This window comes from Tachyglossus aculeatus, chromosome 21, assembly GCF_015852505.1.
Source record: "Tachyglossus aculeatus isolate mTacAcu1 chromosome 21, mTacAcu1.pri, whole genome shotgun sequence".
In the NCBI taxonomy this organism is placed as follows: Eukaryota; Metazoa; Chordata; class Mammalia; order Monotremata; family Tachyglossidae; genus Tachyglossus; species Tachyglossus aculeatus.
Genome location: NC_052086.1, coordinates 9,389,563 through 9,404,880, shown reverse-complemented (window position 1 = coordinate 9,404,880; position 15,318 = coordinate 9,389,563). Strand labels below are relative to the sequence as shown.

The 15,318-nt window shown below is 60.5% G+C and overlaps 1 protein-coding gene across 1 annotated transcript in view; it reads left to right on the top strand.

Moving 5' to 3' along the window:
* TSC2 (TSC complex subunit 2) overlaps positions 1 to 15,318 on the top strand; it is a 36,952-nt gene that overhangs the window by 12,406 nt on the left and 9,228 nt on the right. Inside the window, 14 exon segments of the mRNA XM_038763687.1 lie at positions 10 to 132; positions 249 to 355; positions 1,606 to 1,756; positions 2,412 to 2,534; positions 3,264 to 3,398; positions 5,313 to 5,502; positions 6,357 to 6,450; positions 7,907 to 8,009; positions 8,319 to 8,413; positions 10,006 to 10,128; positions 13,778 to 13,939; positions 14,037 to 14,186; positions 14,283 to 14,398; positions 15,222 to 15,318. Coding sequence (XP_038619615.1) covers positions 10 to 132; positions 249 to 355; positions 1,606 to 1,756; positions 2,412 to 2,534; positions 3,264 to 3,398; positions 5,313 to 5,502; positions 6,357 to 6,450; positions 7,907 to 8,009; positions 8,319 to 8,413; positions 10,006 to 10,128; positions 13,778 to 13,939; positions 14,037 to 14,186; positions 14,283 to 14,398; positions 15,222 to 15,318 — 1,769 coding nt within the window.

Here is a 15,318-nt window from a genome sequence, read left to right as displayed (position 1 = left end):
CTCCCGCAGACCAAGCTGTACACGCTGCCGGCCAGCCACGCCACCGTGGTCTACGAGCTGCTCCTGCAGCACATCCAGCTCCACTACCAGTACGGCTACTCTCTGCCCACTGCCAGCAGCATCCGCCTACAGGTGTGCCCGCGGCGGGGCTGGGCTGGGCGACGGGAACCCTGGGCCCGGACCGGGCGGAGGGCAGAGGGCCAGCCCACACCGACCCTCACCCCCTTCGCCGTCTTCACCCTGCGCAGGCCTTCGATTTCCTGCTGCTGCTGCGGGCCGACTCGTTGCACCGCCTGGGGCTGCCCAGCAAGGACGGAGCCGTCCGCTTCAGCCCCTACTGCCTCTGTGACGCCCCGTACGTACCCACCCCGGCCCCCGGCCTTCCCCTTGGGCGAGGGGAAGACGGAGGAGAGTAGCGTCTCCCAGACCGGGCCCGGCCCCTCTGCCGTTGGGAAGGCCCGGCCGCAGGGTCCTGGATCTCAGCCGCCGGGGCCCCTTCTCCCCCGCCCGCCCCGAAACGGTCAGTCAGTCCATCGTATTGATTGAGCTTTTACTGTGTGCAGAGCGCTGTACTACGTGCTTGGGAAAGTACAATAGAATAATAATAATAATAATAATAATAATGGCATTTATTAAGCGCTTACTATGTGCAAAGCACTGTTCTAAGCGCTGGGGAGGTTACACGGTAATCAGGTTGTCCCCCGTGGGGCTCACAGTCTTCCTCCCCATTTTACAGATGAGGTAACTGAGGGGCAGAGAAGTTAAGTGACTTTCCCAAAGTCACACAGCTGACAATTGGTGGAGCCGGGGTTTGAACCCATGACCTCTGACTCCAAAGCCCGCGCTCCTCTCCACTGAGCCACGCTGCTTCTCAATAGAACACGGTTTAATGACAATAATGGGATTTGTTAAGCACTTACTATGTGCGAAGCACTGTTCTAAGCCCTGGGGGGGCATACAAGGTGATCAGGTTGTCCCGCGTGGGGCTCACGGTTTTAATCCCCGTTTTCCAGATGAGGTAGCTGAGGCCCAGAGAAGTCAAGTGACTTGCCCAAAGTCGCGCAGCTGACAAGTGGTGGAGCCGGGATTAGAACCCGTGACCTCCGGCTCCCAAGCCCGGGCTCTTTCCCCTGAGCCACGCTGCTTCTTTTGTTGAATCGAGCACGGGACTGGGTGATAGAAGGACCCGGGTTCCAATCTCGCTTCCGCCACATGCCTGCTGTGTGGCGTTGGGCAAGTCATTTAACTTCTCTGGGCCTCAGCTGGAAAATGGGGATTAAGAGCGTGACCCCCCGACATGGGACAGGGACTGTATCCAATCTGATTAACTTGTCTCAACCCCAACACTTAGAACAGTGCTGGGCACCTAGTGAGCGCTTTACAAGTAGTATAATCGTTTAAGCTCGCTACGGGCAGGGAATGTGTCCGTTTAATGTTGCATTGTACCCTCCCAAGTGCTTAGTACAGTGCTCTGCGTATGGTACATGCTCAATAAATATGACTAGCTGAAAGAATGGACACACTCCCCGCCCGCAAGGAACTTCCAGTCTGGAGCGGGGGAGACAGACGTGAATATAAATTTAAAGGAGGCTCTCCCCGGTGCAGAGAGCCCGAGCGTATCTCGGAGAAGAAGGCCGGGGGCAGCCTGTCCCCGCCCACCGGTAGCCCCGGCCTCTCGGGCGCACCGCCTGCCATCCGCGTGGGCTACCTGCCCTATTCCCTGCTCTTCGGCGTCGTGCTGCAGTGCTTAAAGCAAGTAAGTGGACAAGCCCTCGCCCCCGCTACTCTACGCAGCTGCCCACGCCTCCCCACAGCAGCTTGTAGCGTCTGCCTTCCCTGCTGGGTGGGAGCCGTGTCTTTTCACGGTATCCTCCCAAGCGCCCGGTACAGTGCTCTGCCCACAAAATGAGTGCTCAATAAGTACCGTAGATTGTTAGATCGGTGGGGCCCAGACTGGCTGGTGGGATGGCAGTGGCATTCTAAGACGCATTCCCCGCCCCTGGGGAGCTTACAGCGTAGCGGCGGAGAGGGGCCCGAGAAATAATTATAGGTGGGAAGGAGGAGAGGGAGGAAGGTGGGTGAGCAGAGGGCACTGGCTGAGTGGTCGGCGTCACTCTTGAACCACCGGGTGAGGGTGCAGGAGGAGGGGAGAGCGGGAATGCGGAACCGGGCAGGTGTGTTGGGGTGCAGGGTGGAGAGAGGAGGCGGAGTGTCAGAAGAAGGGGCGGCCCGGAGGAGGAAGCAGGCAGGAAGCCTGCGGCACCCCTAGGGAGGTTGGGGTGGCAGAAGCGGCGGGGAAGGGGAGGGATGAGTCGGGGAAGGTCTCCTGGAGGCGACGGGACCCGTCTTGTGCAGCCAAGCGTCCGGGACGACGGCGCCCGCCCACCCCTTCTGCCCCTCTGCCCGTCCAGGAGACGGACTGGAAGGTTCTCAAGCTGGTGCTCAGCAAGCTCCCCGAGTCCCTGCGCTACAAAGTGCTCATCTTCACCTCCCCGTGCAGCGTCGACCAGCTGTCCTCCGCCCTCTGCGCCATGGTACGGCCCCCCGGCAGGACCCCCACGGGCGGCGGGGCGAGGGAGGCATTTGGGGGGCTCCCGCCCGACCCGGGGTTCACAGGAGGGAAAGGAAGCGGATGGTGGCTTCCCATTTTATCGATGGGAAGACTGTGAGCTCCAAGAGGGACAGGGACTGTGTCCATCCTTTTCCACTCTTAAATCTACCCCAGCGCTTAGAACAGTCCTGACACATAATAAGCACTTAACAAACACCATTGTTATTATTATTAATTATGATGTGTTAAATATGCGATTAATTATAGTCATCGATAGTAGTAATAGTGATTATAAATCTAAAGCCCAGAGTGATTAGGGGACTTGCCTAGGGTCCCCCAGCGGGCCAGGGGATGGGGCCGGAAGGAGAATCCAAGTCTCCTCTCTTCCAAACTTGGGCTCCTGTGACGTGGCCTCAGAGCTTCCCCGTAGAAAAGTTGTCTGAATGCCAGCTGAGGGCCGAGCACCGACTGAGCCCGTGGGGAGACTTCACCAGAAGCGAGACCCCCGACCCCTCCCTGGCAGCGGCTTCCGGCTTCCCGTTCCCAGCGTGCCAGTGGGCCGTGGGGTCCCCCCGGGCGGAGTCGAGGCAGTGGGGACGTGGGTGCACGGGACAGGTCCCGAGGAAGGTGCCCGGAGTAGCCGCGTGTAGCTCGGTCCTCAGGATGGAGGCGGCGGCCTCCTCACCGGACCCTCCCCCCGTCCCGTCCCCAGCTGTCGGACCGGAAGACCCCCGAGCGCCTCCGTGGGACCCCGGACGGCTTCTCCCGAACGGACCTGCACCTGGCGGTGGTGCCCGTCCTGACGGCGCTCATCTCCTACCACCGCTACCTCGATAAGGCCAAGCAGGTGTGGGGGCCGGGCCGGCAGGGTGGGCACCGCGATGGCGTCAGCTTTGAGCTCCATCACCCTCCTCGTATCCAACTGGCAGTGACTCTCCCCCAACCTTCAGAGTACATCTCCTCCAAGAAGCCTTCCCTCCTAAGCCCTCCTTTCCTCTTCTCCCACTCCCTTCGGTGTCACCCTGACTTACTCCCTTTCATCTTCCTCCCCCCAAGCCCCACAGCGCTCAGGTCCGTAGCTGCCGTTTATTTCTATTAATGCCCGTCTTCCCTCTCTAGACCGTAAGCGCGTTGTGGGCGGGGAATCTGTTGTTATATTATACCCTCCCCAAGCACTCAGTACAGTGCTCTGCACACAGTAAGCGCTCCAAAACAATCGACTGACTGAATGGAAGCGGGGCCTTATCAAGCGGTCTTTCAGGAGCGTTAACTGAGTGCCTCCTGCGGACAGAGAGCACTGTAGTAGTTGCTCAGGAGAGTACGTCGATAGCGGGGCTACTGGGTTCCCTGCCCCCCGGGAGCTCGAAGCCTAAAAGGCAGTCGCGTTGATTGGGTGCTTAATATGTGCAAGGCGTGTACTGAGAGTCCAGTAGAGTCAGCAGATGCGGCCACTGCCCTCGAGCCGACCGTACTGTTTGCCGAACGCCGTGCTAAGCGTCTGGGGAGAGATGAAGTGCCGTCTGTGCGGAGCGTTGTACTGATCAATCAGTTGTATTTATTGAGCACTTACTGTGGACAGTAAGCGCTTGGGAGAGTCCAGTACAATAGAGCGGGTAGACTGTCTGCCCAGCGTTGTGCTTATCAGTTAACGGTATTTATCGAGCGCTTACTGTGGAGGGTAAGCGCTTGTGAGAGTCCAGTACAGTACAGCTGGTAGACCATGCGCTCACAGAGCACTGAACCGATTAATTAGTGCTATTTATTAAGCACATGCTGTGGACAGTAAGCACTTGGGAAAGTCCAATGCAACAGAGTTGGTAGACGCATTCCTGAGTGTATTAAGCGCTCGGGAGAGTCCAAAAAGTGAAACTGCCCTTGAGCTGAAGTGTCCCGTGAGCGGAGCACTCTGCCGAGTGCTGGGAAGAGCGTAGTGGTTTTCTTAGGATCCCGGCCCTCAGGAAGCTGGCGACCTCACTTGGGAGAGTATCGCTTGGGAGAGTATCGCAGAGCCAGCAGACCCGATTCCCGCTCTCGGGGAGCGTCTAGTCCAGCGGGGGAGACTGATGGGATCATAGGTCACCATCTGGAGGAAGAAGAGAAGGGAAAGGCTCAGGGCCATTGCCAAACTTGTTGCGGACGGGGGATCCGCTCCACTAATTCTGCCGTGCCGCCCTCTCCCTAGCGCTTAGTACAGTGGAAAGATTACGGGCTTTGGAGTCAAAGGTCATGGGTTCAAATGCCGGATCCGCCAATTGTCAGCTGGGTGACTTTGGGCCAGTCACTTCGCTTCTCTGGGCCTCAGTTCCCTCATCTGTAAAATGGGGATTAAGACTGTAATCAATCAATCAATCAATCGTATTTATTGAGGGCTTACTGTGTGCAGAGCACTGTACTAAGCGCTTGGGAAGTACAACTTGGCAACGTATAGAGACAGTCCCTGCCCCATGTGGGGCAACCTGATCACCTTGTGTCCCCCCAGTGTTTAGAACAGTGCTTGGCACATAGTAAGCACTTAATAAATGCCATCATTATTGTTATCATTATGAGTTCAAACCCCGGCTCCGCCATTTGTCAGCTGCGTGACTTTGGGCAAGTCACTTCACTTCTCTGGGCCTTGGTTCCCTCATCTGTAAAATAGGGATGAAGACTGTGAGCCCCCCGTGGGACAACCCGATCTCCTTGTAACCTCCCCAGTGCTTACAATAGTGCTTGGCACATAGTAAGCGCTTAATCAATGCCATCATTATGATTATTTTTACAGCGGGAGCTGGTTTACTCCCTGGAGCACGGCCTTATCTACCGCTGCGCCAACCAGTGCGTGCTGGCCCTGTCCGTCTGCAGCGTGGAGATGCCCGACGTCATCATCAAGGCCCTGCCCGTGCTCATCGTCAAGCTGACCCACATCTCCGCCACCGCCACCATGGCCATCCCCCTCCTGGAATTCCTGTCCAGTAAGCGGCCCGCATAGGGTCGGGCGATCGGTCTCGGTGGACCGCGGTCTCGGGCGCTTGGGGAGACCGTAGGAGCGGGAAGGTGCCACCCCTGACCTCGAGGGAGTCATTCGTTCAGTCGTATTGATTGAGCGCTCACTGTGTGCAGAGCACTGGACTAAGCGCTTGGGGGGTCCAAGTCGGCAACAGATAGGGATGGTCCCGACCCGTCAACGGGCTCACAGTCTAGAAGGGGGAGACGGACAGCAAAACCAAACGTGGAAGCAGGTGGACGTAGAGGGATGGCCATCAGTCAGAGCTACTTACTGATCGCTTACTGCGTGCAGAGCGCTGGACTGAGCGCTTGGGAGACGACGGTACAACGGAGTTGGGGGGCAAGTTCGCCACCCACCTGGAGCTGTGAAGTCTAGAGGGGGGAGACAGAGAGGCGGCACGGCATAGCGGATAGAGCCCGGGCCTGGGAATCAGAAGGTCTGCCGCTTGTCTGCTGTGTGACCTTAGGCAAGTCACCTTACTTCTCTGTCCCCCAGTTTCCTCATCTGTAAAATGGGGATTGAGACGGTGAGCCCCCTGGGGGACAGGGACCGTGTCCAATCTGATTAATCGTATCTTCCCCAGCGTTTAGTACAGTAAGCGCTTCACAAATACCGTATATTATCATTAGTAGAGTGCTGTGCACGCGGTAAGCGCTCGATAAATCCAAGCGGCCATCTGACTGACCTTTCGGAGGCCGCGGGGGGTGACGGTGGAGGCTGCGCTCCAAACTAATCCTTCCCGGTTTCCCGCGGGGTGGGATCGGGAGAGCGGCCGGCCGGTGGGTCTCTCACAGGCCCGGTCTCGGGGGCGGGTCTCAGCTCTGGCCAGGCTGCCGCACCTCTACAGGAACTTCGCCGCCGAGCAGTACGCCAGCGTCTTTGCTATCTCCCTGCCCTACACCAACCCATCCAAGTAAGTACTCTACCCTCGGGGCCCCCAGGCGGGTGCCCCTGGCCGCGGTAATACCACTTACTGAGCGCCTGCCGGGGGCGGCACATTGTATTAAGCGCTCCGGGGGGGGACTTCAGGAGCCCACGGCCCCCCAGGAAGCCCTGCAGATGACTAAACCGTCTCGCCAAATTAGCCAGACGGTAAGGGCCGACAGCGAGTTAGAACTGAGGCGAGGTATTAGCCTTTGTGTTGCCGACTTGTACTTCCCAAGCGCTTAGTACAGTGCTCTGAGCACAGTAAGCGCTCAATAAATACGATTGAGTGAGTGAATGAATGAAAGGCCGGACCCACGAACAAAAACACGTCCTGGCAACCTGGAGCTAGAAGCTGTGACAGAAATCCGCTACCCAGGCTACTCACCAACCAGCCAGTCAATTGGCCTGGAAGTCAGGAGGGCCTGGGTTCTAATTCCAGCCCTGCCACTCGTCTGCTGTGTGACCTTGGGACAGCCACTTCCCTTCTCTGGGCCTCAGTGCCCTCATCTGTAAAATGGGGATTAAGACTGTGAGTCCTGTGTTGGCCCTGGACCGTGTCCAACTTGACTGGCTTGTATCTGCTCTAGCACTTAGTACATAGTAAGTGCCTGACAGATACCATTTAGAAAAAAATCGAAGATATTGAGTACTTTCTGCGTGTGGAGCACTATTAAATGCCTGGGAGAGTACAATACCCCAGACTCAGTAGATTTTCCCTGCCCACAAGGAGCTTACAGTCTAGCGGGGGAGACGGATGTTAGTATAAGCTAAGGATCTGGAGAAAAGCGATGTGGGGCCGAGGGTGGAGTGAACACCACGTCTTTAGGGGGGACAGATCAAGTGCGTAGACGACACCGGAGGGAGAATTAGAGGGAAAGAAAGTCAGGGGAGGCTTCTTGGAGGAGAGGAGACCTTAATAAGGCTTTGGAGGTGGGGGGAGACTGGTGGACTGGTATATATGAAGAAGGAGGGAGTTCCAAGCCCAAAGGAGGACTTGGGCAAGGGGTCAGCGGCGGGATTGATGAGACGGATACACGGCGAGCGAGCCGGGGCTGTGGGGGTGATGTGCCGCGGGCTAGGCCGTAGTCACGTGGTGATAACTGAAGTAGGAAACAGAAGGAGAAGACGAGCGCCAACCAGTCGCGGCAGACAGGCCGTGCGAGGAGGATGAGTGCCAGCGGGAGACGCGAGCGGCTGCCGTCCGGAGAGCCGGTGTTGGAAGCGGGAAGCCGCGGGGGCGGAGGAAGCGTTCTTAAGGCCGCGGGACGACAAGGCCTCAGACGGAGCTGGGGCCCGGCTGAAAACCGGGGGGCCGACGGCCGAGGACAGAGGATCCTTCCGGCGGGCGGGGAAGGGCCGGCGGTCGGGCCCGTGTGAGTCCCGCGGGGGCTCCGGGCCCGACTCGCGGTGTAACCGTATCCCCTCGCCCCGCTGTCCCGCAGGTTTAACCAGTACATCGTGTGCCTGGCCCACCACGTCATCGCCATGTGGTTCATCCGCTGCCGCCTCCCCTTCCGCAAAGACTTTGTCCCCTTCATCACCAAGGTGCTTGAGGGTCGCAGCTACTTGAGTGGCTCTGGGCCACACTCCGGGCAGATGTGAGATGGGCAGGGCGGGGTGGCCTGGATGTGGTCCTGGTTCTCCGCGGGATTCGGTAGGGAGGGAGAGCGGGCATCTCAGCCCCGTTTCACAGAGGAGGACACTGAGACCTGGAGCGGGGATGGGACTTGCCCCGGGTTCTTCAGGGGGCCGTGGCGAGGCGGGGCCTAAACCTGCGCACCCCCCGGGGCACCCGGGGTGGGGCCGGGGGAGCAGCCTCCGGCCCTGACCGGCAACCCCGGGGCCGTCCCTCAGGGCCTGCGCTCCAACGTGCTGCTCTCCTTCGACGACACCCCAGAGAAGGACAGCTTCCGGGCGCGGAGCACCAGCCTCAACGAGAGGCCCAAGAGGTAGAGGGGCGCGTTTCGGGGGGTGATGGGACGGGGAGGCTTCCCGGTGGGCCACGGGCTACGTCCCAGGGCCAGTGAGTTAGGTGACCGGAGGTGGTCGGTGGCTGACGAGATCCGGGGGCCTTGGCTGGGCCCGGGCTAAGGTGACCATGGGGGCACTCACCCCCACCTCGGTCTCAAAGAGACAGCTTGTCCACCCCTTTTTCCCCCAAGCCTGGGCTCAGGCCAGCCCTTGGGGAACCTCCCAGCCCCCATTCTTGGAGGGAAGCAGCCTTTGAGCAGAGCCGAGGTACCCCCTGGGAGGCCGAGATTTGGGCCGGTACGCTGTCCCGGTCAGTGGCAGAGGTAGGGGAACGGGCCGGATTCCTACCAGGAGCTGGGTCGGCCTGACCTCTTCCTCTTCCCTCCCCACGAGTATGTCGGGTACCGTACTGAGCGTTTTCTGCCATCAGGGCTCCCTCCGTGTAGTGGGGTAGTCCGGCGGTCGGCCGTCTGGGTGCCGTTCCCGGTGCTCGGCAGAGGGTGTTACCTGACACAGGAACACACGTTTCCTGACCTCCCGGAGCTTCTAGGCCAAGCTCCAAGTTCCCTCTCCCCCACCCCGGCCGGCACCCGGCGACGGAGCGGGATGGGCTGGGCGGCCTCCCAAACCTGCCCCCTTCCTCTCCCCGAAACCCGGCTCTGTTCCTCCTCCACTCTGCCCCCCTGCCAGCCTGGCTCCGCGTCTCTTTCCCCCCGTCCCCAGTCCCCCAGCCTGGCTCTGCCCCTCGCTCCCCCATCCCCGCTCCGTGTTTCGTTCGGATCCGGCTGCGCCTTCTGCTCCCTCCCACCCTTTGAGTTGACCATCGCCCCCCCCTCCCCCCCGAGTGCTTTGGCTTCATCGGGCTGGAATACTGCACTCGGGGAATACGAGCTGGGCCTGTCGGACGTCCGGATGTGGTGCCGGATGCCTCCGCGCCCGGCGTCTCGTACTGCCCGGAAGCAAGACCCGTGTCCTGAGGGGGCGGCAGGGATGGGCCCTAGGCCCGGGCACACGTCCGCAGACCACCCTCCTGTTGGCCGTCCGGGGGGGCGTCCGGACAGCCGGGGCGCGGCCGGCGGTCGCCAGGGCTGGCGGGCCTCACGGCCTGGACCCGACACCCCCCGGGGGTGCCACGCCGGACTGGGGAGCTTGGGACCCCGGCTCCACAAAGCAGTGGCCCGTCCCCCGCCCGCGAGGAGCTTCCACCCGGGCCGGGGGCCGTCCGTCCCCGGGAGTGGCCGGCGGCCGGCGGGGGGGCTGACAGTGCAGTATCCCAGCGGCCCCCGGCCGGGCCTGGACCTGAGGTTGGGGGCCGGGCATTTCATCTGATGTCTTCTTCCGGGCCATGTCACCACACGTTATCTGACGCCTCTGTTCTCTTTTTGTTTTGTTTTCTCCCCCCTCTTTTATTTGATCACGAACGTTTCCTTTCGGCACGTGGCTGTCTCATCCGCCTCTCCCTCGGGCCTGTCCCCACCCCGACCGCTCTCCGCGCGGGACCCCCCCCCCCCGCCGCCCCCCGCAACCCGCTGCCGCCCACCCTCCCCCGGGGGCGGCCCCCCGCCCCCAGTAGTTTGAGGATAGCCAAAACCGTAAGACCAGGCCTGGCTAACTCCCCTCCCGTGAAGGAAATCCGAGAGAGCCCAGCGGCCAACGCCTTCAGGTGCCGCAGCATCAGCGTGTCTGAGCACAGGTAGCGAGCGGGCGCTGCCCCCGGGGCCGGGGGCCGTCCCCCTCTCCCCTCCCGCCCAGCGAGCCCTCGCGGGGGGCGCGGAGGGGTGCTGCATGGGGGCCGTTTGGGGGGGGCGGGGGGCGCTTTGCATGCCCTGGGCCGCCCCGGCAGGACGAGGGGCTCGTGGCGGGGCTTCAGGGCCGCGGGGTCTCCGGGCTGGAGAGGAGACCCCGGTAATGAAGGGTGGAAAGGTTGCATTCTGTTCTAAATCCAGAGAGAGGCGGGGACGGGTGGGCCACGGACCGGAGAGGGAGATGAGCCAAGTTGCTCTCAGCTGGTGTTTACGGAGCACTCCTCTCTGTAATAATAACGGCGGCATCTGTTAAGCGCTTACTATGTGCCGAGTACTGTACCAAGCGCTGGGGCGAATACAAGCAAATTGGAGTGGACGCCGGGCTCCGTCTTAATCTCCGTTCTACAGCTGAGGCAACTGAGGCCCAGAGAAGCGAAGCGATTTGCCCGGGGTCACGGGCTTTGGAGTCAGAGGTCACGGGTCCGAATCCCGGCCCCGCCGATTGTCAGCTGGGTGACTTTGGGCGAGTCACTTCTCTGGGCCCCGGTTCCCTCATCTGTAAAATGGGGATTAAGACGGTGAGCCCCCCGTGGGACAACCTGATCACCTTGTAACCTCCCCAGCGCTTAGAACAGTGCTTTGCACATAGTAAGCGCTTAATAAATGCCATCATTATTATTATGTACGTGGCAGAGCCGAGACTAGAACCTGTGACCTGTGATAGGCTGGGCTCTTTCCGCTACCCCATGCTGCTTCTCATTATACTAAGCGATGTCCAGATTGATCAACTGGTTAACGAGATTAATTGATCAACTAGAAGCGGCGTGGCTCAGTGGAAAGAGCCCGGGCTTTGGAGTCAGAGGTCATGGGTTCAGATCCTGGCTCCGCCACTCGTCAGCCGTGTGACTTTAGGCAAGTCACTTGACTTCTCGGTGCCTCAGTTGCCTCAGCTGTAAAATGGGGATTCAAACCGTGAGCCCCCAGTGGGACAACCCGATCACCTTGTAACCTCCCCAGTGCTTAGAACAGTGCTTTGCACATAGTAAGCGCTTAACAAATACCATTAACCGGTGGCTACCCAGGTGCTTAGAAGAGCGTTTGGCACATAATAATAAATAATTGTGGTGTTTAAGTGCTTACTAGGTGCCAGCCACTGTATTAAGTGCTGGGGGGGAAATACAATCAAATCAGGTTGGGCACAGTTCCTGTCTTCCCCCGGGCTCACAGCCTTAATTCCCGCTTTCTAGCTGAAGGAACCAAGGCATGGAGAAGTCAAGTGACTTGTCCAAGGTCTCTCAGCGGACAAGTGGCAGAACAGGGATTAATAATAATGATGGCATTTGCCCGTAGAAAGCCAATGGAAAGCCATAGTAATAATAATAATAATAATGGCATTTATTAAGCGCTTACTATGTGCAAAGCACCGTTCTAAGTGCTGGGAGGGAATGCAAGGTGATCAGGTTGTCCCACGTGGGGCTCACAGTCTTCGCCCCCATTTTGCAGATGAAGGAACTGAGGCCCAGAGAAGTGACTTGCCCAGAGTCACACAGCTGACAATTGGCGGAACCGGAATTTGAACCCACAACCTCTGACACCAAAGCCCGTGCTCTTTCCATTGAGCCCCGCTGCTTCTCAAATTAGACCCCAGGTCCTTTTGACTCCCAAGCCTGGGCCTAACCACTAGACAACCCTTTTTCTTCTTAAGCACTTGATAAGTACCATTATTATTATTATTATTATTATTATTACTAGCAGTTGGAGCGTACAGCGGTCAGTAGACAAGGACTATATTGCAGTCCCAACCTCAGCCTTAGCCGGTCACCTGGAGGCATCTGCTAGCACCTGGGGAGTGCCAGGCACTGTACTGAGCGCTGTGGCAGGCTCCTTGACACCCAGAGGGCTGGACGCAAAGCAGAGAGGAAGGCAGGGCCTGGGAAGGGGCGGAGGGCAGAAGGCCTTCCCGGGCATTGGCATCGTCCAAAGGGTAGGCGCGCTCTCCCGCCTCTGCGGCTCGGCCCCGTCCTTTCGGGGGAGTGTCATACACCCCCCCCTCACCCCACAAGTCCACTGCCCTAAGGGGCTCTCCTGGCAGATGACTCCAGGAGAGGGGCCAGTGGCCAACGGCAGTCTGAGATGGTCTTAATAATAATAATTGTGATGTTGAAGTGCTTACTATATACCGAGCACTGTACTAAGCACCGAGGTGGATCTACACGGAGGCGGTTGGACACCGTCCCTGTCCCATGTGGGGCTCACAGTCTCAATCCCCATTTTACAGAGGAGGTAACTGAGGCCCAGAGGAAGGGAATTGGCCTGCCCAAGGTCACCCAGGAGATAGAAGGACAAGGTGGAATTAGAACCCAGGCCCCTGCTCTATCCACTACACTATGCCGCTTCTCAGTCTGCCTCGGGGGCGGCTTCCGTTGGGCTCCCCGCCAAGTGCTGTAGTAATCACGATTGTCGTATTTAAGCGCTTACCGTGTGCCCGGCACTGTACTAAGCGCTGCGGGGGAATACAAGCGGATCGGGTTGGACGCAGTCCACGTCCCACATGTCTCAATCCCCACTGTACAGATGAGGGGACCGAGGCCCGGAGAAGTGAGGCGACTTACCCAGGGTCGCACAGCAGACCCGTGGCGGAGCCGGAATTAGAACCAGGCCCATGCTGTGGCCACTAGGCCCGTGCGCCTGGGAGGCACTCAAAAAGTAGCAGGGATTGAGAGCCCCTCCCCACCTCCTTCGTTTCCCCCCGGGGGAACTGATTTAAGGCTTCTCCCAGGCCTAGTTATCCTTTCCGGCCTCTCCCCTCCCCGGGCATCCCAGGTGAGCTGGGGTGGGGGTACTGGGTGCCCGTGTCCTGCGGCCTCCAGAGACCGAGTGTAGACCGACTTATTGACCGCTTCTTGTTCGGGGCGGGTGGGAGGGGGGCTCTCAGGGGGTCTCGTCGGCCTTCTTCCTCTCCTGCACCCCCTCCTATTCCACCCTTCAGGGCCCAGGGCGGCACCTGCTAGCTGGTGGGCGCTCAGTAAGTCCCCTCAACCGATCGAGTTGCTCCCGGCATTTGCCAAGCTGCCACGGGCTGGACCGAGTGAGTCCTTGGAGATGGCCCCCAGGGAGTTTGCCCTTCAATGGGTTCTAGAGGCCGTCTTGAGCGCTGGGCAGAGGACAACGGCAGCCGTCGTGATGGTATTTACTGAGCTCCCACCGGAAGCGCGGCGCCGTTTTGAGCGCCCGGGAAAGACGGCGGGAGCGGCCGGGGCGCCCCCCGCCCGCGAGGAGCCGTGGGCCGCCCGGCGCTGGTTTTGGCTGCAGAATGCAACCTTGGCTGGACGCGCGACTTGATTTTTGGTGCGTCTGTCGTCCCCGTGCATGTGTCGGCCGCCTTCCCGCGACCCGCGGGGCGAGCTAACCCGGCCGGGCCCTCCCCTCCGAGGGCCCGCCTGCCCGCCGGGGTCCCTCGGGCTGCTTCCGAAATCAAACGGCGCCGGGGAGCGGCCGGGCCTTCCGGGCCGGGGCCTGCATGCGTTCTAACCGGCTAACCCCAGGGGCCCGCCGGCCGGCCCCGCTCGCTGACCGGCCCCCCCGCCCCCCCGCCAGGGTCCAGGCGTCCGTGACCAGCTCGAGTCTGGGGTCCGCGGACGAGAGCTCGATGGGTCAGGCGGACGACGGCATGAAGAGGCTGCACCTGGAGCTCACGGAGGCCTGCCTGGACATGATGGCCCGCTACGTTTTCTCCAACTTCACCGCCGTCCCCAAGAGGTGAGAGAGCGCGCTGGTTGCCCTCTCGGCGGGCAGACCCCCCCAAGCCCCGGTGGGCTCGGTCCCCCCGCAACGGCGCCGCCCTCTGCACCCCCAGGTCTCCGGTCGGGGAGTTCCTGCTGGCCGGGGGCCGCACCAAGACCTGGCTGGTGGGCAACAAGCTGGTGACGGTGACGACCAGCGTGGGGGCCGGAGCCCGCTCTCTGTTGGGCCTGGACACCGAGATCCACGGCGGCCCCGAGCCCAGGTGCCGGCGGGGAAGGGGTGGGCGGGCGGGCCGCGGGGGCTCGGGGGTGGCGATGCTGGAACGGGCTCACGCGTGCCCACGTACGCGTGTTCTCAGGCCGGATCCCGCCCTGCAAGTGAGGCAGACGAAAGAGGCACCGGCCAAGCTGGAGTCCCAAGCCGCCGGCCAGCAGGTCTGCAGGGGCTCCCGGGACCGAGTCCGCTCCATGTCAGGTCAGTCGCTCAGCCCTGTGGATCGAGCGCTTACCGGGTGCAGAGCACTGCTCTAAGCACTCGGGAGAGGACGGCGTAACCGTATAACGCGCGTTCCTTGCCCACACCGAGCTTACGGTGTAGATGGGGGAAGCGACGTCAATATAAGCTATAAAGTACGGAGATGAGTGGCGGGGGGCCGGAGAGGGGACGAATGTAAGGAAGCAGCGTGGCTCAATGGAAAGAGCACGGGCTGTGGAGTTAGAGGTCATGGGTTCAAATCCCGGCTCCACCAATTGTCAATTGTGCGACCTTGGGTAAGTCACTTAACTTCTCTGGGCCTCAGTGACCTCATCTGTAAAATGGGGATTAAGACTGTCTCAGTGACCTCATCTGTACAATAGGGATTAAGACTGTGAACCCCCTGTGGGACAGGCTGATCACGTTGTAATCTTCCCAGTGCTTAGAACAGTGCTTTGCACGTAGTAAGCACTTAACAAATGCCACTAAGAAAAAAAAAAGAACGAGTCAGGGCGACGCTAAAGGGAGCGGGAGAAGAGGAAATGAGGGCCTATAGTCAGGGAAGGCCTCTTGGAGGAGGTGGGCCTTCAATAAGGCTCTGGATCGGGGGAGAGTCACTGTCCGTCGGAGAGGAGGAGGGAGGGCGTTCCGGGCCTGGGGCGGGATGTGGGCGAGGGTTCGGTGGCGAGAAAGGCGAGATGGAGAAGATTGGCGTTAGGGTAGCCAGGTTTGCGGGCCGGGTTGGAGTACCAGAGCGAGTCAGGTGAGCCGCGCCCCCTCCCCCCGATGCCCCAGCCCCCCCGACACACCCCTCCCTGCCTAGGAGGTCACGCTCTGCGGGCCGGGGCGCAGGACAGCCCGGCCTCCTTGGCCCCGGGACCCCAGGGGCAGCCCACCCCCGCCTGCCCGGAGAAGACCCC